Source organism: Myotis davidii, unplaced genomic scaffold (assembly GCF_000327345.1).
Source record: "Myotis davidii unplaced genomic scaffold, ASM32734v1 scaffold96, whole genome shotgun sequence".
Classification (NCBI taxonomy): Eukaryota; Metazoa; Chordata; class Mammalia; order Chiroptera; family Vespertilionidae; genus Myotis; species Myotis davidii.
The window spans coordinates 11,426,433-11,444,553 of NW_006289416.1; the positions used below are offsets into that span (position 1 = coordinate 11,426,433).

At 39.2% G+C, this 18,121-nt stretch overlaps 1 protein-coding gene across 1 annotated transcript in view; it reads left to right on the forward strand.

The window, feature by feature from the left end:
- Positions 1 to 18,121, forward strand: part of RTTN (rotatin) — a 110,145-nt gene that overhangs the window by 24,964 nt on the left and 67,060 nt on the right. The window contains exons 12-22 of the mRNA XM_015562684.1: positions 185 to 397; positions 1,637 to 1,749; positions 3,003 to 3,129; positions 5,461 to 5,586; positions 6,684 to 6,800; positions 7,557 to 7,696; positions 11,462 to 11,633; positions 13,082 to 13,270; positions 15,333 to 15,477; positions 16,578 to 16,674; positions 17,309 to 17,377. Coding sequence (XP_015418170.1) covers positions 185 to 397; positions 1,637 to 1,749; positions 3,003 to 3,129; positions 5,461 to 5,586; positions 6,684 to 6,800; positions 7,557 to 7,696; positions 11,462 to 11,633; positions 13,082 to 13,270; positions 15,333 to 15,477; positions 16,578 to 16,674; positions 17,309 to 17,377 — 1,508 coding nt within the window. The remainder of the gene's footprint in view (positions 1 to 184; positions 398 to 1,636; positions 1,750 to 3,002; positions 3,130 to 5,460; positions 5,587 to 6,683; positions 6,801 to 7,556; positions 7,697 to 11,461; positions 11,634 to 13,081; positions 13,271 to 15,332; positions 15,478 to 16,577; positions 16,675 to 17,308; positions 17,378 to 18,121) is intronic.

Genomic DNA, 18,121 nt, shown 5'->3' on the forward strand with positions numbered 1-18,121 from the left:
GGCATAGGAAAATTGTATTGAATAAAGCCATACAGAGAGATGGTGTTTTGGGGAATAGAGGTTTCTTTGGAAAAGCAGAGACTTTGAGATAGAGAATACTTAGAAAGTTGAACTACATTTATACTTTGCTATGTTTATCTAAAATTGTTTTTTTAATTAACATTTTTTTTCCCCATTTATCAAGGCAAGCCACTTTTTACCAGAGTCTATGTCAGCAGCATTGTTTCTAGTTTCATTGGACATGCCTATTTCTTTGGAATACCCAAACATTCACGAAGCTGCTGTGGCCTATTTGGAACAGCTGAATTCTGAAAACTACAGCATTTATAAACGAGCTGCAGAGGCCGTTTATTCCATTGAGTGTGCCTGTAACTTCCTGTCTGATGTTGGGAAGGAGGTAAAAAGCTTTATTAATATCTCTTTTAAATTCCTTTGATAAAATATTTAGAAAGTGTAACCTATACTTTTCAAATTGATGGACATATAATAGTTGAATTGTTAGACATAGGATACATTGTTAGTGAATGGGTCAGTTATCAGAATAAAGTAAGGATATGGCTTGTATAAAAGTAAGATGAAGACTTTAGATTAATGAATGGTGTATATAATGAAACCAGTAGTATGAAGAAAATGAGTAATTATTCTCATTTATCTCTGAGCAGGCTTAAACTTATAAGTGCCTCTTTGAAGTGGCATAGTGTGTATGAAGAGTAACACAACATAAACAGAATTATAAGGACCATTTTAGTGCTTACTTGGAGACACATTTTTTCTTTAATATTTATAGACCCTTATTTATTCACACAAAGAGCCTGATATTGTTATTAAATAAAGTCATGAACTAGATTGTAAGGCATAGGCTGCCTTTAGGTACGATGTTGTAGCAATAATTATGTATTGTTCCTTATTCCTTTTAGAGATACTATTAGGATATTCTTTAGAATATGATCAGTGAAAGGGTTGAGTCTTAGGGTAAACATTGACTACAATAATTGTTTATTGTCTGAAAATATCAAATTGGGTCCTGAAGATCTTAAAAATTGGGACAAAAACTTTTATTTTTGCCCTTACAGTGGAGTCTGTCTGAAGGTTATATTTCTAATTTTCCTTTATTTATCCATTATCGTTTTTTACCCTCTTCTTTTTGCCATATCTTGATTCCTCTGGTTTCTTGTTTCTTCCATGATAGAAGTTTGAATTGTCTTTAAGTTGAATTATTTCTGTAGCTTTTTGCATTGTCAAGTTAACCACACTTGTATTGATTGCTCTCATGTTTTCAGAACTGGTCAGGATTCTAGAAGGGGGAGGTGGATTATAAGAACATGAGCCCTGCCTTGAGCTACAGTTAGCAGGGACATAGGACTACGAACAAGTAGTCAGAGGACCAGGCCACTCAATTACAAGTTTAAGCCTGCTCAGAGATAAATAATACACAGCCTCATGTGGCAAGTGTAGGGATTCTCCCACATTTTTCTTCCTGGACTGACATTTTAGATGGTTGTTGAGAAAATGGACTTAAGTAAATGTAAGGAATCTCAGGGCCTCTGAATAATCTAATTTCTTAAAGCTGCTTAGATAGCTGTGGAGAATTTTGTATATGAATTTGACATTGTTTTTTTTTTTTGTTTTTTTTCAGGGAGAGAAGAATCTTTTAGAATTAGTGGAGATGGCAGACCACGCCTTGCATAGCTTTTCCTATCATTACCATTTACCTCTAATAGAGGAAATCATCAACCTTTGTTCAAAGATGTAATATTTTCTTTCTTAATATGATTATATTATAGGACATTGTGTGTGTATGTGTGCATGTGCATGGTGTGTGCATGCATATGTGTGAAGTTAGGAGCAGTGAAAATGAAATTGGTCTTAAATATTGTTATTTTTTAGTTTAAATTGCTTTTACATGTGTCTGACCTTTGAACTGTATATGAACTGTATTAAGACAGTTTACTGTTTTATTCAAGAGTAAACTTTAAAATGCCATGCTACAACCTAAGTGAATTATCCTTGGATTTTACACTTTTTAAAAAAATAATTTTTATTTTTCCATTGATTTTTAGAGAGAGTGGAGAGGAGAGACACACAGAGAGAAACTTAGATTGGTTGCCTCAACCGAGGTACATACCCTTGACCAGAATCGAACCCAGGACCCTTCAATCCATGGTCCAAGGTTCTATCCACTGAGCAAAACCAGCTGGGGCTATTTCTTTTGGTATCCATTCAAACCAGGTATTTCATTTGGCATCAGATCCTTTGGGTTTATCCATGTGACAAATGGAAGGATTTCCTTTTTCTTTTAAGGCTGAGTAATATTTTATTGTATACATACAGCTATTTTCTTTATTCATTCATTGATGGATGGACACTGGAGTTATTTCCAAAAATTGACTATTGTGAATAGTGTTGGAATGAACATGAGAGTACAGATATCTTTTCAAGATATTGGTTTTTCTTTAAATATATATACCTAGAGGTGGGATTGCTAGATCATATGGTAGTTCTATTTTTAATTTTTTGAGCAACCTCCATGTTTTCCATATGGCTGCACCAATTGATATAACAAGTATAGTTTTTTAAAGACATTGTTAGTGTTTTTTATACTCTTTTAAAAAATGTTTTTATTAATTTTAGAGAGAGGAACAGTGAGGGAGAGAGAGATAGAAACATCAATGAGAGGGAAAGATTGATTGGCTTCTTCCTGCACACCTCCTATTGGGATCAAGCCTGCAACTTGGGCCAGGAATCGAACTGTGACCTCGTGGTTCATGGGTTGACACTCAACCATTGAGCCACACTGGCTGGGTTGTTTTCTGTACTCTTTGAGGGAGTATTCCCTACCATGGAACAAGTGTGTACTTAGGTAAATACTAATATTGGGTTAGTTAAATATGATCCCAGTTAAAAGAATTGGAATAGGAAGAAACTCCTTCAACTATGCTTTTCAACTTCCTTTGTTTGGTAATTTCCTTGCCTTAGATGTGGATATTTTATCATTTTGCTAGCTGGAAATCAGCACAGGCCAGTCCATTACTACAAGGGGAAAGTCAGAAAGTGTTTCTGCGTATGTTGTCTCACCCATTGCTACAAGTGAAAGTTGAAACTTACCACTGCTGTCTGGAAATTGTTAAGGTGGGTTTTCTGTTTTGTGAACTAACATTGGATTTTCTTCTTATAACTTCAAAATTAAACTTCCCTAGTCCCCTCAGCACCCCAGATGCCCGGGGCCGGCTCGAGGCACAGGCAAGCCTCGGATGGCGGCTGTCCAGCCGCCCAGGGCCGCCCAAGACCCAGGTAAGCAGGTCTGGTCAAGGCTTGCGCTATCAGCAGTGGCAACAGCAGAGGTGTAATGGGGGCGTCGCCTTCTCCTGATCGCTGGGTCGCCTCCTGTCCCTGAGGGCTCCTGGACTGTGAGAGGGGGCGGGCCGGGCTGAGGGAACCCCCACTCCAGTCATGAATTTTCATGCACTGGGCCTCTAGTCTATATATAACAAATGTTTACATTTTGCCATTTTTATTTCCGATCCTTTTTTATTCAGAGAAATAAAAATATTACACTTATAGTGGAAGCTTCTTTCTTTTCCTTCTTCCACCAAGATAACCTTGCTTATAAAGTTGGCATTTATCCTTCCCAACCATTGTTTATATGTATCTTTATTATATACGCATGTCTTTATAAATACTACGTATTACTGTTTTATACTATACATATGTTTTTGCTGCCTATTCTTTTCATCTAATAGTAGGATTTGAGATCTACCTGGTCCATTCATCTTAACTGCTCTTTAGTTAGAATATTCTTTCTTTTCTTTATTGATAAATATTTAGGTTCAGTCTACATTTTACTGAAATAAGTTTTTCTATATTTTCAGTGACATTCTGTGACTAATGGTACATATGTTTAAAAATATCTTGGCTTTACCTTACTCTTGAATGATAGCTTAGCTGGGTATATAATTACTAAAGGCCCAACGAATGAAATTCGTGCAAGAGTAGGCCTTCCTACCCCTGGCTGCTGGCACTTGGTTCCCTCTGGCACCCGGGACCTGGGTTTCCCTCCGGCCACCGGCACCTTTGACCCAGACCTCCCTTTGGCCTGCTGTTGGCAGGCACCTGGGACCCAGGCTTCCCTCATAGCCCCAGCTTCGTCCAGAAGGTCGTCTGGAAGGACGTCCGGTCTAGTTAGCATATTACACTTTTATTATTATAGATTATTACAGATAGATTGCCGTTTTTCCTTTGCACTTTGTGATACTGCTTTGTCCTTGTTTCATTGTTGAGAAGTCTACTATTAATATAACTGGTTTGCATTTTATTCATAGTTCCTTTTAAGATCTTTTTCTTGTCTCATTACAATGTGTCTTTTATACATTTTTAAAATTTATGTACCTTGTTCAGCACTCTTCAATCTGAAAACTCATGTCTGCGCGCATTTCTGGGTATTTCTCAGTCATTATCTCTCTTAGCTTCGCCATTCTCTCCAGAGGGGGCACTCATGAGATTTATGTTAGGCTTTCTTCCACCCTTCGTGTTCTTCAGGACCTGCTGTATTTTTATGTCTCTTTCTGTTTTGTTTTGATGAAATGCCTCAGTGCTGTCATTCAGTATGCTATTTCTTTCTTTAGCTCTGTCTAATTTGCGTTTTAAAAATTGTGGCAAAATATACATAACGTAAATTTACCATTTAAATCACTTTTAAGTGTACAGTTAAGTGGTAGTAAGTACATTCATGTTTTTGTGCAACCATCAACATTATTCATCTCCTGAACTTTTTCCTTTTCCCAAATTGGAGCTCTGTACCCATTAAACAATAACTTCTCATTTCCCTTCCCCTCAGGTCCTAACAATCACCATTCTACTTCTATCTGAATTTGACTATTCAAGGTGTCTCATATTAGTGGAATCATATATTTTATGTATGTGTCTGGTTTATTTCAGTTAACATAGTATCTTCAAGGTTCATCCATGTTATAACAGATCAGAATTGCATTCCTTTTTAAGGCTGAATATGCTGTTTGTATGTACCACATTTTGTTTATCCATTCCTCTGTTGATAGACATTTGGATTAGTTTTATCTCTTAGCTATTGTAACCAATGCTTTTATGAGCACAGGTGTACAAATATCTATTTGAGTTCCTGCTTTAATTCTTTTGGGTATATCATTTACTATGTTATTTATTTCTTTTATGTCTATCATTATGAACAACTTAAGAGATTTGGTTGTCTCAATAGTTTGGTTATTCAGTTTATCAAGACTCTGTTGTTGGCAGAAGGTAACATAATACATATCTCATGCAGACTAAAAAACTGTTGGGCAAGAGAATCTTTTTCATCCTCCTGAGGTAAAAGAAAAGTTTCAATGAAGTGAAAAGTAAAATTGAATTGAATTTTAAACAGAGAAAGATGCATCCTTTTGAAAAATCAGTCACTAATTTTAAAAAACGTTTTGTGTTATTTTACAGGAATGTTTAGGTGTCCATAATGTCACTAAACCTGTGTCTTCACTCTGTAGTGGAATTCATTTTCTACTTCACCCAAAAGTCCTGTATGAAATCTCTGCATTTGGCATTCAAGATCCCAAAAATGAGGTATTGTGTGTTATAAGTAAGTGCAAAAAACTGTAATTCTTTAGACACTCAGCTAAATCAAGGTAATATCCTAATATAACTAGAGAGTATGATAAGAAACAGAAAATAAACTTGTCTTTAATGTTGGGTTCATACATGTTGATTGTTTAAATAAAAAGAAATGTTATTGAAAGTGTGAGAATCAAAATACAGGACAGATGAAACATTTTACTTACGTTTTTTATCTAGGATGTAGAGAACCAAACAGTCCTTATAGTAAGCAGGTTATTTCACTGAGGCACATTTTTGTTCAGTGGAAGAATATACCCTAACTAGAGGCCCAGTGCACAAAATTTGTACCCATGGGGAGGGGGAGAGGGGGCGTCCCTCACCCAGCTTGCGCTCTCTCGCAGTCTGGGACTCCTCGCTCCTTACCACTTGGCTTGCTGCTCCTTAGTGCTGCTGCGGAGGTGGAGAGGTTCCTGCTGTGCTCACCAGCTGTGAGCCCGGCTTCTGGCTGAGTGGCACTCCCCTTGTGGGAGCGCACTGACCACCAGGGGGCAGCTCCTGTGTTGAGCGTCTGCCCCCTGGTAGTCAGTGCACATCATTGCGACCGGTTGTTCTGGTCATCGTTGTAAGGTTCGGTTAGGCTTTTATTATATAGATGATAAAAGGATATCATTAGGGGAAGACTGGTTGGGAGCAGAGTGTAAGATGATGTTTCAGAAATAGGAACATTTGAAGGATGAGATGTTACTTATTGTACCTTTCTAGGTTTTATCATGTGTTCCAGGTGTGTCCGGCAACTCAGGGACCACCTCATTTTTTTTTTTTTTTTTAAATTACTCTAATGTACGAAAAAGAACCATTGCCATGCATTCAAGTCATTGCTACCTTTTGGTTTCCTGTTTTATTTTTATTTTTTTATTGTTTTATTACTTAAAGTATTACAAAGGGTATTACATATGTATTCTTTTTTTTCCCCTGCACTTGACAATCCCCTGGCTTCCCCTACCCCCCAGTGTCTTATGTCCACTGGTTATACTTATATGCATTCATACAAGTCCTTCGGGGGACCACCTCATTTTGCCGGATGTCTTGTCTGTGTTATTGGGCAGGTGAATGCTGCAGCAAAGGCCATCCTGCTATACCTGCTGCAGGGACAATTGATGATGACAGCGCTGACCTGGAACAGGTTTATCGAGTCTCTGTGTCCTGTCATCCCAGTGCTGCAGGTATGACATGTAGCCTCCCTTTCTGATCCATGGAAGCATGAATAGGAAGGGGTTTCTGGCAGAGGTGTTTATCTGTGCATGTGGGCGGGAGGTTCAGAGTGAGGTGCGGGCACTTAGCAGGACGTGAGGAATAGAATCAGCCTTATGTGAAGGCTTTTCGGCCAAGCTAACAGTGCCTTTAAGTAGACTTTCCATAACTAAACTTGCTTCAGGAATGATTTCTATGCATACACTAGTATGTAACTAGAGTTTTCCTTTGGTTAATGAACTCTTGGAAACAGCATTTTTAGCAGTCCTTGTGGGCGTTAAAGGAGTGAGGGAAGTCCAGGTCCTTGACCCTCTCAGAGAAGGTAGAGGTGGGCAGTGCCCTCATAGGAACTAGCTTGTAGAGCAGGAGCTGTGAGGCTCATGTGGTTCGGTTCCACGCAGGTGTGTCTGCCATACTCCACCTCTGTCCTGTGGGGACAGGTCTGAAGACCTGGGGGCCTCATCTACTAGAGTCCCAGAAAACAGGAAAGCTGGCAGGTATCCTGAGGATTGGCATATTTTCCTGAAGTTCTTCAGTACTATTTTTAAATACAGTTGTAGGTAGGCTTCTTACCGCTTGTAGGTTATTTTGAAAAGTGACTTTGTAGCTAAATTAGGAGATATTTTTGAGTTGCCTGACAGGTCAATGTAGTTCTTATTTTTAGGTTAAAAAATTAAGCAATATATATAAAATCAAACAATAATTTCTTTTTTACTGAAACCTGTTAGGGCTATGCTGACCCGGAAGACCCTCTGGGGAACTGTATCCTCCTCCTAAGCAAGGCGAGTTCTGAGGGAGGGGAGGAGGTCCTCCCCTGCACCACCCGGCTCAAGTCCATTCTGCGACTCTTGCTCGTGAAGAAGCCGTCGTAAGTGCATCGGAGGCTTTTGAGTGTGAAAGATGAATGGGGACATTCTAAGAAAGTATAGTGCAGTCATTACATCAGTCTGGGACAGAATAGAATGTGGAAGGTAAAGGAAAGTGGTTCTTTTATTAGACAGAGGGAACCAATGGGTGAAGCTATAAGCAAATGTAGGAGTTTTGGGTGCTTTCCTGAAACATACCATCCATTCCCAGTGCAGTGATTGGACCTGCATCTGGTGTAGCTGCTGCCCTCGGTGCTGTTCATAGTGCTGTGCGCAGGTAGGAGCCATGCACATCAATAGATTGCAGAAGGTACAGAGCATCTCGTCTGCCCTCTTTAGAAACGGTTAGCCTAGAGCAGCCGTGGGCAAACTACGGATCCGGCCGTTTGAAATGAAAAAAACTAAAAAAAAAAAAAAAAGACCGTACCCTTTTATGTAATGATGTGTACTTTGAATTTATATTAGTTCACACAAACACTCCATCCATGCTTTTGTTCCGGCCCTCCGGTCCAGTTTAAGAACCCATTGTGGCCCTTGAGTCAAAAAGTTTGCCCACCCCTGGCCTAGAGTGATCCTTTTCTAAACATCTGTTCTGAAAATTAAGGGTTTCACAAAGATGTAGTAGACCAGCTGCCTTATGTACTAGAGTGTGCAGGTGGTTTAACCCTTTGCGGTCGTATGTCTACTCTCAGCCACCAAAGCTTTTTTACCGTTCCGGTCGTATGTCTGCTGTCAGCCACCACAGCAAGGAACTGTACGAATCTTAACTCTATTCATTCATGTATCAGTTCATAATTTCTCTGAAAGCTCCTAAGTGTCTAAGCGACCTTGCCACAAACCAAAACGTTGCCCCGACAAATCGGAGATATCGAAACTCAATATAAACAAACGTGGTCGTTCCACACTTGCCATGCAAAACACAGTGGCAAGTCAGTCGCCTTTTGACAGTGAAGAAATCGACAAGCTTCGGAGATACTTCGCAGAATTTCAAATAAAGCTTTACAAAGTACGTTTAACTATAATTAGGCATTCTTGCTTGTTAAGATATTTCAAAATAATACTCCAAAATGGCAAAAAGAAAGTTACCGAAAGAAGTGTACTGTGAATCTAAAGTAATGATGAAGAGTTTTATTTTGGCACCTTGAATACTGACTCTGACGTAGAAAGTGATAACATTTATATCGATTCTACTAGTAGTGACGTAGTTCCAAAAAAGAATTAATAAACCTTGTTTATCCTTCATAATCTTGCATGTTATGTATCACTGCTCTTTCAATGGAAATTAATTCCGACCAGTACGACACCCATGTCCAAATTTAATACGACCGCAAAGGGTTAATCTTGCCTGGCTTGTCCTCTGACATCAGTGTCAGTATTCTTTTAACTCAAAGAAAAGCAGAAGTGTGCGGTTGCTCCCTCTCTGTCAATGCAACATGCGTGTTCTCTGGTGCTCTCTTAGGTAACTGGTTAGATTTTTCCTCATTGAGAAGAGACAGAAGTGTAGTCAGAGGGATAAGCAGTGATGAGGAAAAACAGTGGATTGAAAAGCTGGGAGGAACAAACATGTTCTTTTGACAGTGGACAATTCTGTTCTCCCCAACCTCACACCACAATAAAACAGCCGCTTATTTATAAGCAGATGATCAGACTGAAAATAAGAAAGTAGGTGGAAATAAAATATGAAGAAAATGGAAGGAGGAAAATTAAAAGGAGAGATTATAAAAATCTCAGTGTAGTGTAGAGAGTAAAGTCAGGGGTGATGCAGCGCAGATGGAATTAAAGTGTCCGTGCTCCTTGGGGTGGGGGATTGGCTTCCACATGTTCATTCATGTGCTGGTGTAGCATGATCCCTCCGCCGAAATGGTCACTGAACACAAGAAGTTTATTTCCTGTTCACCCTTGGGGGCCCAAGGTCTCCTGGTAAACAGACATTCTTAGCAGGCAGGGCACTCCAGGGACTTAGCGATCCCCTCCCAGGAGTGGAGGGCAAGGCCAGACCTCTCTTTGGGTAAGGTCCCATTACACAGAACTTAAGGCAGTTTGGGTTCCATATTTGCTTTCATTATTTGATTGATTTTACCACAACCCACCAAACCATAAATTCCATTAGGCAGGAACCTTGTACATTGGCTAATCTTTACACCATCAGCACTTCATGGAGTACCTGGAACATAAATGTGCTCTAAATCAGTGGTTCTCAACCTTCTGGCCCTTTAAATACGGTTCCTCATGTTGTGACCCAACCTAAAATTATTTTCGTTGCTACTTCATAACTGTAATGTTGCTACTGTTATGAATCATAATGTAAATATCTGATATGCAGGATGGTCTTAGGAGACCCCTGTGAAAGGGTCATTCGACTGCCAAAGGGGTCGCGACCCACAGGTTGAGAACCGCTGCTCTAAATGTATTCATTGAAAGAAATAGTGTAGAGGAATGAATAACCGGATTCTGGTGTCCCAGGCTAAACCCCAAACGATGCTACTTTTGTAGACCAGAGGAGGAGTTGCATAAATACATGCTTCACACATCCCACTCTCACTTTCTTACTGTGGTGGTGACTGTCCATAACTGACAGCGCTGGACTGGAATGAAAGGAGCAGGGGAAAGCATTACGTAGGTGTCTTGCTGTTCTTAGCTTTCAGGAGGTTGCAACAAATGGAAGAGGGAGAGTTTGCCTGATTCCCACACCAACTTGGAGTAAATATTAGTCTCTAGAGATGATTTTTATGATTTTAAATTCCTGGTTAGAATTGGGAAGCACTTACTGAGCATCACCCATGTGGCTGGGAACTGAGGTTGGCTGTCGGAACCCAGCAGCACACACAGTCAGGCCCTTTCTGAAGTGGGCATGGAATTGAGAAGAGAGGTCTGATCAATTATACTTTATTAATTGTAAAAACTCTAGACCAGTGTTATGATAGGGCACTTCAGGGTGTCAGGACACAGCAAGGTGACACAGCCCATGGCTGTGCTAAGGAGGCCTCTCTGAGTATGCAGGTTTTAATCGTCTTATAAGTAGTACTTGGATTATTGCTTGAAATGTGCCCAGTTCCCATGTAGTTCAACAGCCTGTCAGGTGTGATAGGTAACTGGTTGTCAAACTCTCCCGATTCCATGCCCTTTGCCATGTGATGGTTTTCTGTTTTTCCATTCCACTGTCCAGTAGCATGCAGTATGTAATCTTTTCTTAAAATCTCAATGGACTCAACAGACCTTATACCTAATCCATTCCAGATAAAACAGATTTCTGAAGGGAATCAAAGTATGTTCATATTCGAGGGGAATCTGTTTGATCCCTAATATAAGATTTTTATACATTGCTGTGATACTAGTTATTAGTGTGATACCCCCCTGGAGGTCCGATCTAACATTGATTCTGCTCATGGATCATTTTGGTGATTGAGAATGATCACTGTACTTGGAGTCAGAATTTAGATTGAATTTGACTTAGTGAAGTTGAATGTGATGTTGACTGAAGTACACAGTCTTAGTGAGTCTGTTTCTCCATTTGTAATTACTGATTATTCTTTAATTCTGATGTTTATTAATAAAAGTAAAATTGAAAGAATGATTGTAGTTATACACTAAATATTTTAATAGAAAAAGTAAAATGTTATCAGTGATAGCACTATAAGCATGGCTAATTACTGTGTTGATATATATTACTGTGTTGTGACTGAAAACCTCTGTACTTTGTATACATCTGCATGTTACAGAAGGTTTGCAGATTGCAGAAGGTTGCCTCATTTACTGTGTTTCCACAGGGTCCGTTCACTAGCATTGAAGCTGTTAGTCTGTCATCTTAACAGGGAAGAGGGGGCTGAGAGAAAGCGCCCTGCAATGGATGCCAGAGTTCTCGCCAGAGCTACTAACTTATTTATCGTGAAAAAACCTATTGAACTCAAATTGGATGACAGGAAAGAGCTGATTATTAAGGTGACTTTTGAGTTTTTTACTATGTGGTTGTTTGATACGGAACAGATTAAGATTTCTTGAGTGTCTACCAAATGCCAGGTACTATGTCCCTTTTCATTTAGTACATACACCACAGATGCAGTGAATTTGAATAGTGTCTTAAGTACAACATAAGGCTAATTTAGTGGAAATAAATTTTGTGATGACTCTTAAGACCATATGTCACTGACATAAAGCTATTTAGAATTCTTGTTCTCATGTTGGAAATTGTCTACAATAGCTTAGAAGGAAAAAGTTCCTATGATAAAATTTTAAGCCTCTTCAGTGTAAGAGGAAAAAATAATATAGGGGTAAAGGCAGTTTCTCTTTTCAGTGTAGAGCAGCCCCCTAAGCCTGTGGTAGTACTGTAGATCCACATGGAATAGAATTGAGGCAGGATAGTAAGAAGCTAGGAAAATTCCTTGGCAAGTGAAATGGGGAAACAGACAGACAGCTGATTCAAATTAGCCCCGCCCAGACCCCTGACTTACCCACCTCCTCCCTCCCCTATCCCCCCCCTCCCCCAACACACACACAGTCACTCCCTCAAGCATTAAGACCTCAGGACAATGAGTTTCTGATTGGCATCAAATAATCTTAGGAACAAAGCCCTGGGTCTGTTAACCACAGAGACAGTCTTAAAATGGGAAACATGTTCATTGTTCTTTCAACTTGAGTGTTTGGGGTCGTATGACAGCCATGGCAAGAGGATTGGAGAAACTTCCCTGGTCACGCACCAGGTCCTGTTGGGGGTTCCCTGAGTCCTAAGCACTGGTGGTCCCTCCTGTGTCCTCAGTGTGGTGGGGGAGGAAGGCCAGGAGTGGCCATTCTAGAACTGTCTTGTGAGTACTTAGGGCCAGCAGATAGTGGGTGGGAGAAAAGAGGAGTGTTGTCTTTGTTCTTTTCTTCTCTTTTCCTTCTGAGTTTTGCGAGCTCAGACCCTGTTTTAGCATAAATGTCAGTCACGGTCTGGTATTGGGGTGGCTTTGTTGGAGTTCTGGGCAGCAAGTCCCATAGGGCTGCCTTCTCTGTGGTCTCTAAGTGGGAGGAAAGGGACAGGGCCAAGGGAATTGCAGCTGTGGGCTTCTGGAGCAACAGAAGTCCTGAGTCACGAGTCTGGACTGCTCATCTCAGGGTTGCCTGCTCCTACCTGCAGGGATGTTTTCTCTGAAATTCTTTAGGCTGCTAGTGGTCAGGAATGACTTCCTAGCAAAAATATACATTAAGTGGCTCATTGACAGGATGGCTCTTTGTTTGAGGTCCTAAGTTCCTCCCTGGCCTAGCACATTATTGTTGCATATTGACATGTAAATATGCCATTTATTTAAGTAAGTTGACTTTTTGAGCTTTTGTTCTTGTGGTATGAACTATGAAATTTTCTAGGAGAATTGGAAGTAGATGAAAAAAATTGTTTTTCTTTTGGTTTGCAGTTGGAGACTGTTGAAAAGGTGTATGAAATCTTTATTTCAGATGACATTGACCTTGTTTTGAGAAAGTCAGCTGCAGAACAGCTTGCTGTGATCATGCAAGGTAATACCTTTGGTTGCTGTGTTGGGTTGGCAGACATTGGTTGCTACTGGGCCTGGTCTGTTCTTTTTATAGCCTTTGAGTTAAGAATGGTTTTTACATATTTAAAGAGTTGTTTAAAAAAAAGTGTAGGACACACTATATGTGGCCAGAAAAGCTTCACTTATTACCATCTCGCTCTTTATAAAAGTAGTTTGTTGTCTCTGCTCTGCATTATCTTTATTTTACCTGTAGAATGTCACTTGATGGAATTACCTTCTAAGATATTGATCTAATTCCAACAGTAAATTGCATGTTTCTTTCTCAGTTTACCTAGTATATGGTAATTTTATTTTGTTCCATCTTTCTTAGAGGACTCAATCAAACAGTACTTTGTGGGAGGGTAAAATAATAATGTCCTGTAGCTGTATTTTCTTTAAAGGCTTATTTAAAAAAAACCAAACGTGTAAAATATACAGTTAACTTTATAGTGTTGTTAGTCTATTCTCTGGATTAGTTTTTTTCCAATATGTGACATCTGTAACTTATCTTTAATAGTTGAGAGAAATGATAACTTTGTACTTACATGCAAAGGTTTTTACTGAGTGGGAAGATGGGGCATGGTTAATATTTCTATCCTGGCACTAGTGGGAACTGGGTGAGAGGAATTAAAAAAGCATACACAGCCTGTCTGTGGCTTTAATAGCGGTAACACAGACTCTAGAAAATAAGTCCCTGCAAATGTGGGGAACCTGGACAAAAACGATTCAAACACTTTTAGAAAGTGTTCTTTTAGTATTATTAACATTTCAAAAATATAATTTTGGTGTGCACTGTGTTGCGGGGGGCAGTGGAAACTACTTTTTAAAAAAGTGGCAGCTAAAGGTAGTTGGAGTGAAAGCTACTAGTCCAGTATGAATATGTATATTTGTTTCTCAGTGTATGTATTCATTGAAACTATACATCAATCAAACAGTACTTTGTGGGAGGGTAAAATAAATAATAAAAATTAAAAAATTTTTTGCAAATTGTTAAATACTTGTAACTAATCTATAAGCAAGTAGATTTTTGGAGCCAGTAATATCTCGTGTGTGTCTGTGTGTGTGTTTGCGTCTGTGTGTGTGTCTTAGTCTGTTCAGGCTGCTATACTAGGATACCATAGACCAGATGACTAATAAACAACAAACATTTGATTCTCACAGTAGTTCTGGAGGCTGGGAGTCCAAGGTCAAGGAGCCAGCAGATCTGTGTTGGGTGAGGGCATGCTCCCTGGTTCATAGACAGCCTTCTCCCTGTGAACTCACCTGCAGAAGGGGAGAGGGAGCTCTCTGAGGTCTCTTTTCTCAGGGTACTACTCCCACTCTTGAGGGCTTCACCCTTAACGACCTAATCTCTTCCCAAAGGCCCCACCTCTTAATACCATCACATTGGAGATTAAGTTTCTACATATGAATTTTTTGGGGACATAAATATTGAGTCCATAGTAGTGCACACATGTATATACTTATTAAAAAGTAGTTCATATTCTTTGGAAATATATAGTGTATGTTATAATCCCTTTTATATTTGCTATTAACAATTTGAGGTTAGAGATCTTCTTAATAGAAAAGTGATCATGTAAGCCATATTTATATATTAACTTGTAAAGAATTCTAAACATTTTGAGTTAATGGACTTAGAGAAGGGAAGAATTGTCAATGAAACAATATAAAGACAATAATTTGTCATGTGCAAATACAAGGATTCATTTGTATGCATAAAGTTCTAGTACTTTTCAGAGTCTGAACTAGTTAATTTAATTATTCTTTTCTAACAGGTTTATTTTTTATAGTTCTGGATTTACAGATTGGTATTTTTATTAATCAGATCTTAAAGTGAATTCAGCTGAATTTGCATAAGTCCTTGGAGTTTAAGTCCTAACACCCATTACCTTGTTTGTTTATTTCTAAGAGTGGGACCTCTGTGAAGAAAAACTAGTCTTAAAATTTCTATATGATGTATAAGCCTGAGTATATACAAAGCTTATTTTCAGTGGAAAATAATTCTTAATATTTGTTTGCATTTTTGTTTCACACAATTTTGATAAAGCATACAATTTAGAATGAGATAATAATAAGACTATAATAAGATAATACTAGAGTCTGTTTTAGCTCACCTTAGAATTAATGTGCATAGAGTAACGGTGTGTTTCCTTCTGGCCAGCTGATAGAATGTCTGATCCAGCCCAGCCTCACACTTCTGAGGAAGATTCTCTGTGCGGACCCAGGCGCCCGTGTTTCCCTCGCACAGCAGGCTTCTCTGCTGACCCTGCTGTTCAGAGGTAAATGGGACACATTCTGCTAGTGGTGAAATCAGTGTTAAGCTTTAAGTGATATTGTTTAACTGTAGGAAGCATTTACTTTCCATTTAACTTGCAGAATAGCAAACTTTTTAAATCACTAAAACCCATTGCAATAGAAAGTGTTCAGTACTTTTGTGGAAGCTTCCTGGTAACCCTGTTACTGTGTAGACCTTGGAGCTGGGAGAGGTTGACGCCTTCAATTGTTCTGTGCCCGTTGATGGAGCTGTCCTTTGGAGCTCAGACGGTACTTGTTGTCTGTGAAGAGAGAGAGAGCTGTGGCTGCAGTCACTACTGCCTTCTTTCCAGCATCTGCTTCCTTAGCCTTGTTTGTTTATGCCTTTACATCCTGAACCTTTGGTGTGATATCTGATTCTGTCGTTAAATTGGCATTAAGGGTGGCTTGTAATGGTCAAGACATACATATTAAAACAACACTAGCACAAATACAACATTTTAAAGTCAAAAGTCCAAGTTCTGTGATTATATGTTTATAGGAAAGGGCAGATATTGAGATCTTTCAATGAGCAACTTTAGCCAAACCTTTAGACTTGGCAAACCTTCTTAGACCCTGGATCAGTTTGCTTCTGATGAACTGAAAGTGGCCTTTGCCCAGTGAGGGGGTATGGTTGCTGCACCAGCAGCGTCTGTGTCCTCTGGGAGTTACAGGCTCCTCCCACACCTACCAATCAGACACTGTTGTCGCAGCCTCTTCAGTGGTTCTCAACCTTCTGGCCCTTTAAACACAGTTCCTCATGTGACCCACCCATAAAATTATTTTCGTTGCTACTTCATAACTGTAATGTTATTACTGTTATGAATCGTAATGTAGATATCTGATATGCAGGATGGTCTTAGGTGACCCCCGTGAAAGGGTCGTTTGACCGCCAAAGGGGTCGCGACCCACAGGTTGAGAACCGCTGACACACGGCATATTAGAGGGTCACAGTGTTAGTAATGTCAGCTAATCTGTCAACGTTGCCTTTCTCTGAGAATGGCATCTCTTTCCTTCCAGTTAAGATATTTTAAATTTGAAGTTCATCCTTTCTAATATTTTATAACATTATGCTTTTATTTCTCAGTTTCCTTGATATTTCATGAAGATTGTACTGTGGTGACTGAAGTTGGAGCATTATTTTGTCTCCTATTATTTGATGAAATATCAAGAATGGATATGTGGTGAGTGCTAAGACCTAGAAAGTGTTTTTACTCACAATTATTTATCTAAGGTTTCTGATGCAATTTTATAGCAACACATAGACATTTCTAACTTATGAAGCTTATGCTATCCATGGTAGGTATACCTCAGATGATTTTGGGTTTGAGTAAACAGTATTAAAAAACCCATTGGTTCAAAAAGTCACCCTGAACTTTTATTTTTGAACATTATGAACTACAAAATTTTAAATTACTGCAGTAATTTTTGTAAGTGATACATTTTTCAGTACTCTGAATTTTGCATGTTTTTCTTTAATATTTTATTGTTTTAAAACCTTTGGGAAGATGTTTAGGATGGTAATATCTGTTTACCACTGAGCTTGAGCAGGGTCAGCAGGAGAGGGTACCAGACCCATCTGCCAGTCCAGCACCTGCATGGTATGAATCATTTATCATATGGACTTCTAAAGAAAAGCAGAATTTACTCTTCATAAGCAAATTCAGGAAGTAGCAAATTTGTTAAAACTACACTAAATGATAGAACCAGTTGCACCTAGTGAGTTAAGTTTTAGTCAGGGCAGTGAGACAAGCTATATTGTTTGACAAAGCTGTGGTCCACTCATCTGTTTCCTCTTGTGTTTTCTTTACAAACCAGGTCTGTTATTCCTCCCAGTCAACCTGCTTCGCCATCAGTCTTCAGTTTGCCGGTTTCCATTTTTAGAAGGTGACATATTTCTTTCTTTGTTGTTCTTGAAGGAGAACTGTTGTTATAGAAATGGACATCAGAATCTGTCAGTCTGTCACAGTTTCACCTCTCATTTAAACCATGTGACTTACAGTGTTTGAATGTTCCCTTCGCTGTGTGCTTGGAGAGGTCAGTGAATGTATCTCTGCAGATGTTTCTACAGAAAAGTTGGAAGAACTCGACAGTGAATACTGGCATAACTTCCAGCCTAGATTTAGCACTTGTTAACTCATGGGCCTCGTCTCTCTTACTCTCTCTCATATATTTATTTATATGCAATTTTTTTCCTCCTAACCCAGGGGTGGGCAAACTTTTTGACTCGAGGGCCACAGTGGGTTCTTAAACTGGACCGGAGGGCCGGAACAAAAGCATGGATGGAGTGTTTGTGTGAACTAATATAAATTCAAAGAAAATATCATTACATAAAAGGGTACGGTCTTTTTTTTTTTTTTTAGTTTTATTCATTTCAAACGGGCCGGATCCGGCCTGCGGGCCGTAGTTTGCCCACGGCTGTCCTAACCCATTTGAAAATAATCTTCAGACATACTTTTATTTCCCTCCTAATTATTCTAGCATGTACCTCCTTAAATCTTAAATTAAGGACATTTTCCTACATAACCACAAGTATATAAATTACGAGTATTGTTGATAATTTTTTCCAAATATGCCATGTAACTACCATGCAGATAAGATAAGGAACATTGCCAGCAATCTAGGAAACCC